Source organism: Belonocnema kinseyi, chromosome 6, assembly GCF_010883055.1.
Source record: "Belonocnema kinseyi isolate 2016_QV_RU_SX_M_011 chromosome 6, B_treatae_v1, whole genome shotgun sequence".
Taxonomy (NCBI): Eukaryota; Metazoa; Arthropoda; class Insecta; order Hymenoptera; family Cynipidae; genus Belonocnema; species Belonocnema kinseyi.
In genome coordinates, this window is record NC_046662.1 from 47,143,809 (window position 1) to 47,154,354 (window position 10,546).

Consider the following 10,546-nt stretch of genomic DNA (forward strand, 5'->3'; position numbering starts at 1 on the left):
AGAAAAATGGTTAGCGCAATTTTCAACTAAATTCAACTAAACATGCGAATTTTCAGCAATTTTTTATTTTTGATTATTATTTTCAGTTTTTGCTGTTATTTATTCATTTATTTGAAATAGAATTTTCAACTAAACATACGAATCTTAAAAAATATATATATTTTTTAGCAAAGTATTTGAACAAAAAAAATAGTTGAATCATCAAGCAGAGACAATTTTTACCCAAGAAAGATGAATTCTTTTAAAACTAAAATTGATGAATTTTTAAATTAAAAATAGGATATTTTCAACGAAATAGATGAAATTTCAACCAAAATTTTTTTTATTATTTTCAGTTGTTTCAGTTATTTATTTTAAACGAAATTGTATTCTTGGGTAAAAAATTCACCTTTTTTTTTGTGAAAAATTTTATTATTAATTTAAAAATTCGCCTATTCTAGTAGAAATTGTCATCTTTTCGGATAAAAAATGCAACGTTTTATTCAAAAATTCAATAATTTTTTTTCTAAAGTCATTCTTTTTGGTTGAAAATTCAACTCTTGTTGAAAATTATTATTCTTGGGTAAAAAATTCACCTTTTTTGTGACAAATTTGATTATTAATTTAAAAATTCGCCTATTGTAGTAGAAATTGTCATCTTTTCGGATAAAAATGCAAAATTTTGATTAAAAATTAAACAATTTTCTTAAAAAAGTCATCCTTTTTGTTTAAAAATTCAACTCTTTTGTTGAAAATTATTATTCTTGTGTAAAAAATTCACCTTTTTTTTGTGACAAATTTGATTATTAATTTAAAAATTCGTCTATTCTAGTAGAAATTGTCATCTTTTCGGATATAGTAAGCAACGTTTTATTCAAAAATTCAATCATTTTTTTTGTAAATCATTCTTTTTGGTTGAAAATTCAACTCTTGGTGAAAATTTGTATTCTTGGTTTAAAAATTCAACTTTTTTTCGGACAAATTTTCTTTTTATTTAAAAAATTCGCCTATTCTAGCAAAAATTGTCATCTTTTCGGATAAGAATGCAAAATTTTGATTAAAAATGAAACAATTTTCTTTAAAAAAGTCATCCTTTTTGTTTGAAAAGTCATCCTTTTTTTTTGAAAATTCAACTCTTTTGTTGAAAATTATTATTCTTGGGTAAAAAATTCACCTTTTTTTGTGACAAATTTTATTATTAATTTAAAAATTCGCCTATTCTAGTAGAAATTTTCATCTTTTCGGATAAAAATGCAACGTTCTGATTAAAAATTAAACAATTTTCTTTAGAAAATCATTCTTTTTGTTTGAAAATTCAACTCTTTTGTTGAAAATTATTATTCTGGGGTTAAAAGTACAACTTTTTTTTGTAGAAAATTTTTCTTTTTAATTACAAAATTCATCCCTTTTAGCAGAAATTGCATCTTGTATTGATAAAAATGCCTATTTTAATCGAAATTGTCATCTTTTCGGATAAAAATTCAACTCTGATTAAAAATTCCAAAATTTAAAAGCCCGATAATTGAATGTTTTTAATTATTTTTGATTCATGAAAAATGGGCAACTGATCTCGCTTTACAAGTGAAAAATCGATGATCCTCGAATGGGGGGGGGGGGGATAGAAAAAATTTGTTGGCACAATTTATGGATGGCCCTTTTATCTCAAAAGCGGAAGTTACTTAAAGGTCTTGAAGTGGCGCGTCAGTAGCAATAAAAAAAATATTTAAAAAATAAATAAAATAAAGAAAGAGATAGTCCTAGTGCCATCGTGAAGTTTTCAGTGTTGGACCTTTAAAAGATGTGGCATGAAATGTGAGAAGGATAGAGGGAGGTTAACTTTACAGGCGACAAAAATCTGGAGATTCAGGACTTGGCATGATTGAAGCTATTCGACTGGTGAGTTCCTTCGTCTATCCTTCTCTCAGTTACCGTCTTGTTCCTACACACAATTTTCTCTTGACTCAAATCAGGAATTCGAACGATATTAAGGGACATTTTTGAATATTTTCGAATTATTTCGATAAATTAAAAAAAATTTGGTTAAAAACTAAGCTTAGTCTAAAAAAAATTATAAAAACATAATGACACAATGTCAAAATTATGTGTTAATCGTATTTTTTGTTTGTTTATTTTCACATAAAACTTTGACGAAAGACAAATTTGACAATGTGTCTCTGTAGCTGCATTATTTTTTGTGTGACTTTTCACACTTCGCTTTATTTTTAGGTAAATTGTAGGAAATTTTAAGAAATAATTGGAAAATATTTGAAAATTTTTCTTAATTTCGTTCGAATCCCTGATTGAAATAAACAATTTGTGGCAATTTGCGAAACTCCTTGTTGTCTAGAACTCAAATGAATGTGCAATCAATGAGGAGCTAGTACGTAACAGGAGAAGGACAGGAGCGATCAGCGAACTTTTTATTTTATTTTTTTTATTTTTTGGTTATACATTTATTTTTAGGAAAAATTGTTTCAGGATTCTGGTTTCTACCTCGCCTGTTGTCCACTCTGCCATATCTCGTGAGACAATCGGAAAATGTGCCCTCTTCCCTGAATGATGTGAGCTTGAAGAGGGAATATGTTGTTCATCATAATTCGAGGGATGAGGAGTTGAGGTCGATCGTTAAAATCCTGGCTGATAAGGTTGAGAAATTGGAAAATGGAGGCCTTTCGCAAAATTTGAATGGGGTAACTTTTTTTTCAAGTCACTTGTTCTTTTTTTTTTTTAGTCAGTAGAGTTATTTATTTATTTTAAACGGAAAAAATTATTTTTCTACCAAAAATTTGACTTTTAGAAATTTCAATTAAAAGAGAACAGTTTTGAAAATAGTCATCAAGCAAAGAAGATTTTTTCCCAAGAAAGATGAATTGTTTTTTTTTTTTTTTTACTAAAGTAGGTGAATTTTTTTATTAAAAACACGAATTTTCAAAAAAAAAATTTTATTTTCAGTTGGTTCGATTTTTTTATTCATTTAAAAATATATACTTTTCTACCATAAAATATAACTTTTAGAAGAAATACTTGATATGCAACTAAACATGCGAATTTTAAACTATTTTTTATTTTTTATTATTATTTTCAGTTTTTGCTGTTATTTATTCATTTATTTGAAATAGAATTTTCAACTAAACATACGAAAATTAAAAAAAAAAATTTTCAGTAAAGTGGTTGAATAAAAATAAAAAATAAATAAAAATAGTTGAATCATCAAAAGCAAAGACAATTTTTACCCGAGAAAGATGAAATTTTTTTACTAAAATTGATGAGTTTTTAAATTAAAAATAGGACATTTTCAACGAAATAGATGAATTTTCAACTAAAGTTTTTTTTTTATTATTATTTTCAGTTGTTTCAGTTATTTATTTTAAACGGAAAAAATTATTTTTCTACCAAAAATTTGACTTTTAGAAATTTCAATTAAAAGAGATCAGTTTTGAAAATAGTCATCAAGCAAAGAAGATTTTTTCCCAAGAAAGATGAATTGTTTTTTTTTTTTACTAAAGTAGGTGAATTTTTTTATTAAAAATACGAATTTTCAACAAAATTTTTTTATTTTCAGTTGGTTCGATTTTTTTATTCATTTAAAAATATATACTTTTCTACCATAAAATATAACTTTTAGACGAAATACTTGATATGCAACTAAACATGCGAATTTTAAACAATTTTTTATTTTTAATTATTATTTTCAGTTTGTGCTGTTATTTATTCATTTATTTGAAATAGAATTTTCAACTAAACATACGAATTTTCAAAAAAAAAATTTTTTAGAAAAGTGGTTGAACAAAAATTTAAAAAAAAATAGTTGAATCATCAAGCAAAGAAAATTTTTACCCAAGAAAGATGAAATTTTTGTTTACCTAAAATTGATGAATTTTTAAATTAAAAATAGGAAATTTTCAACGAAATAGATGAATTTTCAACCAAATTTTTTTTTTTCATTTTCAGTTATTTACTTTAAACGAAAAAATTATTTTTGTACCATAAAATATGACTTTCAGACGAAATACTTGATATGTCCACCAATAATATGAAATTTCGTTTAGAAAAAAAATTAATTTTATACAAAAAAATTAGAATTTTCACAAAATAAACATTTTTTAGTCGTAAATTAAAACAAAACTTTACTTAAGTTTCTTTAATTTTCAATTAAAAAAGATCAGTTTATAAAATAGTCATCAAACAAAGAAGATTTTTCCACGGGAAAGATAGCATTTTTTTCACTAAAATAGATTAATTTTTTAATTAAAAATACGAATTTTTAACAAAATAGATGAATTTTGAAGAATATTTTTTTATTTTCGTTATTTCAGTTTTTTATTCATTTATTTTAAACCAATAAAATTACTTTCCTACCATAAAATATGACTTTTAGACGAAACATTTGATAATATTTGAAACAAAAAGATTAAATTTCATTTAGAAAAATGATTTAAGAAAAAAATACGAATTTTTACGAAAAAAGGATGACATTTTTTTTACTAAAATAGATGAATTTTTTAATTAAAAATACGAATTTTCAACTAATTTTTTGTATTATTTTCAGTTATTTCAGTTTTTTATTAATTTATTTTAAACAAAAAATTACTTTGCTACCATAAAATATGACTTTTAAACCAGAAAATTTGAATTTTCATCAAGAAAACAAGATGTTTACCCAAGAAAGATGAAATTTATTTACTAAAGTGGATATTTTTTAATTAAAAATACGAATTTTCAACCAAAATTTTTTATTATTTTCAGTAATTTCAGTTTCTTATTTATTTATTTTTTTAAATTACATTTCTACCATAAAATATGACCTTCAGACGTAATACTTAATATTCCTACTTAAAATATCCAATTTCAATAAAAAAAATCAATTTTAAACCAAAAAATAAGAATTTTCACAAGATAAAGATTTTTTAGTCATGAAATAGAACAAAAGTTTACTTAAGTTCATTAATTAACTTAAATTTTCACTTAAAAATGAACAATTTTTAACAAAATAGTTGAATTTATAACAAAATTTGAGAAATATTTTCAGTTATTTCGGTTATTTATTTATTTTAAATAGATCAAGTAAACATACGAATTTTCTACAAAAAAAAACAGATTTCTTAACAAGGTCGTTCAACAAAAATTAAAAATAAATAGTTTAATCATCAAGCAAAGAAGATTTTTACCCTAGAAAGATGAAATTTCTAGGAAAATAAATACATTTTTGATTTAAAAATACTAATTTTCAACAAAATAGTTGAATTTCCAAACAAAAAGGGTGTCTTTAACCTAATTGTTAAATTTTTTAATTAAAAAGACAATTTTTCACAAAAATAGTTGAATTTTAGTCATGAAATAAAACAAAACTTTATTTAAATTTAATAATTTACTTGAAATTTCAATTAAAAAAGATCAGTTTAAAAAATAGTCATCAAGCAAAGAAGATTTTTTTCCAAGAAAGGTGACTACTTTTAGACGAAATACTTGATATTTCAAACAAATAGATGAAATTTCATTTTAAAAAATTAAGTTTAAACAAAAAAAAAATACGAATTTTCACAAAATAAACATTTTTTAGTCATTAAATAAAACAAAAGTTTACTTAAATTCATTAATTAACTTGAATTTTCAATTAAAAAATATTAATTGCTTGCAAAATAGTCAAGTTTTTTAAGAAAATAGATGAATTTTCAACCAAAAAGAGTACTTTTAAATAAAACTGTTGAATTTTAATCAAAAAGCAAATTTTCTAGAAAATAAAGTTAAATTTTTAACCAGAAACTCTTTATTATTTTCAGTCATTTCAGTTATTGATGCATTTATTTTAAAGAAAAAAATTACTTTTCAACCATTAAATATTAATTGAATTTTAATCGAGCAGTTGCATTTTTAATCGAAAAAATGCAATTTCTAGAAAAATAGGTGCACTTTTAAATTAAAAAATAATTATTTAAATTTTTACAAAAATATTTGAGTTAAATTTTCAATCTCTTTTGTTAAAACTTCATTTTTTTTGTTGAAGATTCATAAATTTAAATAATAATTCATTTATTTCATTCCAAAACGAGCTATTTTAGTTGAAAATTTATCTCTGGTTGAAAATTAATTTCTCAAACTGAAAATTGAACTGTTACGTTTTTTGTTAAAAATTGAATTTTTCTAGTTCAAAAGTCAACTATTTCGGTGAAAGTTCATGTATTTTGTTTAAAAAATCAATTTTTCGTAGAAAAATATTTTTTTCTTAGAAATTTGATCCCTTTGTTAAAAATTTTTTTTATTAAAAATTCATGCATTTCAGTTACATATTTATCATTTTATTTGAAACGTCTTTTAGTTTGGAAATTAAAAATTAAAAATTCATTGTTTTGTTATTTTAAACTGAAAATCTAACTATATTCTGCTTGAATATTTCACCATTTTAGATAAAAAGTTATCTCTGAGGTTGGAAATTCATTTTTTAACTAAAAATCTAATTATTCAACTTTTGGTGGAAAAATAATATTTTTTACGTGAAAATAGGACTTTTTTGGGTGAACATTGATTATTTAAAACTTAATTATTTCATTATTTTTGTTGAAAATTCAACAGATAGGTAGCGAATTAATTTTTTCAAACTAAAAGTGTAACTATTTCATTTTTCGTTGAAAATTTTTTTTTTAATTCAACTTTTTGGTTGAATATTTGTTTTCTTTAATTGAAAATTCAAGCAGTTGTGTAAAACTTAATTTATTGTGTTGGAAAATTGTATTTTTTGGTAGAAAATTAATCGTATTGTTTAAAAATTTATAATTTCAGTTGAAAATTCAACTATTTCTGTTAAAGATTTATTTATTTTATTTTAAAATTAATTTATTTTGTAATTTTGTAACCTGAAAAGGACAGGAAATTTGAAATCGTCCGCTGAATCACCCTCTTAATTTTGTAATTATAATATCAATTTGCATTAATTTAAAAAATATATATTTTTTTCTATTATTTTAGAAAATAGATAATATTAAAAACAATTTTTGTTGCCAAATAATAATTTTATATTTGAAGTTTAAAATTGCATGAGACGAAAAAAAATGAGGCGCTAGTGCCTCTTTTCTTTTGTTCATTATACTGGAATTTTTAAAAGAAAAAGAAAATTTTCTCCTTTTTTAAAAAATATAAAAAAAAATTGTAAAGTTAATTTCTTGATAATAATAAAAATGAATTGCAAACAGGAACATTTGGAAAACGTGACTCGAGTCATTGAAGATCTGAAGAGGAACGATGAAAGTATCTGGAATGAATACGATGTAAGATACAATATTTTTCATATAAAAAATAAATATTTTTTTTTTTAAACAGCGATTTTAAAATTGGATGGAATTGAAGATGGTGATATTATTTTAGAAAAAGTTGCTAAAATTGGAGGAATTTCTACGTCAGGATATAGATAAGAAAAATCACGAGACAATTAGTGCCATGAAAGTGGAGTTTCAAGCTCTCCGAGAGAGTTATTTGCAGCTTAAATCTTGCTGCGATTCGAACGCTTGTTTATCATCTGACGAGGAAATTGAAATTCAGGTTGACCGAGTCCTCGCTGGATATTTTGGCAGCTCTGCCTCAAAAGAGGAACTCTCGAAAGTGATTCAAAGTTTACTAATTATGCACGACAATGCAGAAATTCCAAAAGAAAGTCTTCCAGGTGCGTCAAATTTCCAGATTTTACACTTTTTCCCCCTTTCGCTCCCCCCACCTCTGATTTTTTTTACTTTTTTCTTTTAAAAAAGCTTTCCCTTTCCCCCCCCCCCCTTTTTACGTTTTTTTTTCGCCTCAATGTGAAAATTTATGGAAATTATTTTTTATAACTATTCCACTATTTATTTATTTCATTTTTTTCCCCCGAAAATTGATTAGTTTTTGTTATTGAAGATTCAACTATTAAATTTTGCGTTGAAAGTTTTTTTTTTTTTAGAAAATTAATCTTTGTTGAAAATTTATGCTTTTCCTGAAAATATAACTATTTGGTGAAAAATTAATTTGCATTATAGAAAACTAAACAATTTTGTCACAATATCAGTTTTTTTTCTATTAAGTTCGACTGTTGTGTTGAAAATTAATCTTTTTTGTGTGTTAGAAATTTAAATATTTGTATAGAAAATTAATTTCTTTGGTTAAAAATAACTATATTTTTGAAATTTTGTCTTGTATAGTTGAAAGTTGAAAAATGTGTTTTTTTTTTTTTTTTTTTTTTTTTTTTTTTTTTTTTTTTTTTTTTTTGAAAATCAATTTTTCAAATTAAGTTAATAACTATTTGGCTAAGAATTTAACTACTTGATTGAAAGCGGAACTACTTTGCTAACAATTAAACAATTATTTGGATTAAAATTTATCTTTTATTGTCGATAATTTAACTTCTTTTTTGAAAATTTATATATTTTTTATTGAAAATTCGTATTTTCTAGTAAAAAATTAGTTTTTTTTAACTCGAATTGTACCTATTGCATTTTTTATTTAAAATGTATATATTTTAGTTAAAAGTTTATGTATCGCTAAAAATTTAACAATTTTGTTTAAAAAATTCGTTTTTTTTTCATGGTTCAAAAACCAATTTTTCAAATTAAGTTAATAACTATTTGGCTAAAAATTTATCTGCTTGATTGAAAGTTGAACTACTTTGCTAACAATTATTTGGATTAAAATTTATCTTTTATTGTCGATAATTTAACTTCTTTTTTGAAAATTTATATATTTTTTATTGAAAATTCGTATTTTCTAGTTAAAGATTAGTTTTTTTAACTCGAATTGTACCTATTGCATTTTTTATTTAAAATATATATTTTTTAGTTAAAAGTTTATGTATCGCTAAAAATTTAACAATTTTGTTTAAAAAATTCGTTTTTTTCTTGCTTTTCTTTTTAATTAATTTTTTAAACTAAAATACTATTTCATTTTTCGTGAAAAGGTATCTTTTTTAGTTGAAAATTCATGTAATTAATTGAAATTTCGTTTTTTGGTAGAAAACTAAGATTCATTCTTGCTTGAAAGCTCATCTTTTGGGTTAAAACTGTTTCTTTTTATTTGTTACAAATTCATTCAACTGAAAATTCAAGTATTGAATTTTTATTGTTAATTTATTTTTTCTTGTTGAGAATGGGTTGCTTAAAAATTTAACAAATTTATTTAAAAATTAGCTTTTTTAGTCCAAAGTTAATTTTTTAAACTAAAATAATATTCCATTTTTAGTTGAAAATTTGCATTTGTTGAAAATTCAACTATTTGTTTAAATTGTTTTATGATTTAAATTTTTTCTTAGATATTTTTTTCGTTAAATTTCAGATATTCTGATTAAAAATGTTTTGTTGAAAATTCGTTTTTTTTTTGCGTACAAAATTCTATAATTTTGGTTGAAGGTTTACCTATTTAGTCAAAAATTAAAAATTGATTGCAAATTTACATTTTTAGATCGCAAAACTCAACTGTTTTTGTTTTAAAATTTTAAAAAATTTTGGTTGAAATATCAACTATTGTAGTTTTTATTGAAAATTTATATTTTTCGGTTTAAATTTAATTTTTTTTAATTAAAAATGCAACTGTCTGTTTAAAAAACTTCATCTGTTTTGGTTGAAAATTCCACTAACATTTTGAAAACTCGTCTTTTTAGGTTGGATTATTTGTTTTTATTTAAAATTAAATTATGTAACTCCAAATATTAACTGTTTCATTTTTTGTTGATCTTTTTTATTTGAAAGTTTAACTATTCGGTGGAAAATTAATCTTATCGGTTATAAATTTTTCTGCAATATTCGCCTTTTCAGATTAAAATCTCAATTTTGTGTTCTATCTTATTTAAAAATAACCTAAACTATTTCAGTTGAAAAATAATTATTTTAAATAGAAATTTATGAGTTTGGTTAAAAATTAATTTTTATAAACTGAAAATGTAATTATTCCATTTTTGGTTAAACATTGATCTTTTTTAATACAAAATCCAACTATTTGGTTGAAAATTTGCCTTTTCTAGTTCAAAATTATATTTTTTCGTTGAAAAATGCGTGTATTTTGTTGAAAAAAATGGTATTTTTTATAGAAATTTAATACCGTTTGAAAATTTATCTTTTTCGTTGAGAATTCAAGTATTCGTATAAAATATTCATAATTTTATTCGTAAATTTATCTTTTTGGTTTCAAATTCTCATGTTTTTGTTCAAAACACAACTATTCCAGTTGAAGAATAACTATTCTAATTAAAGATTTATCATTTTAATTAAAAATTGATGTATTTTGTTGAAAAATTGTATTTTTTGGTAGAAAAGTAATTCTTTGGGTTTGAAAATTAATTTTCAATATTTAAAAATTCATCTTTTTGGTTGAGAATTCAAGTATTTCAGTTCAATATTCATAATTTTAGTTGAAAATTCATCTTTTCGATTTAAAATTCAACTTTTCCAGTTGAAGAATAATTATTTTGATTATAAATTCATCAGTTTGGTTGAAAGTTAATTTTTATAAGCTAAAAATGTAATTATTCCATTTTTTGTTGAAAATTGAGGTTTTTTAATACAAAATCCAACTTTTTGATTGAAAATATGCCTTTTATAGCTCTAAATTCTATTTT

The 10,546-nt window shown here is 22.3% G+C and overlaps 1 protein-coding gene across 4 annotated transcripts in view; it reads left to right on the plus strand.

The window, feature by feature from the left end:
• LOC117174105 (SUN domain-containing protein 1-like) overlaps positions 1 to 10,546 on the plus strand; it is a 110,018-nt gene that overhangs the window by 71,463 nt on the left and 28,009 nt on the right. For all 4 annotated transcript variants that reach the window (XM_033362854.1, XM_033362856.1, XM_033362855.1 and 1 more), the window contains 3 exons: positions 2,458 to 2,669; positions 7,167 to 7,241; positions 7,339 to 7,633. In XM_033362854.1, the coding sequence (XP_033218745.1) occupies positions 2,458 to 2,669; positions 7,167 to 7,241; positions 7,339 to 7,633 (582 nt within the window). The remainder of the gene's footprint in view (positions 1 to 2,457; positions 2,670 to 7,166; positions 7,242 to 7,338; positions 7,634 to 10,546) is intronic.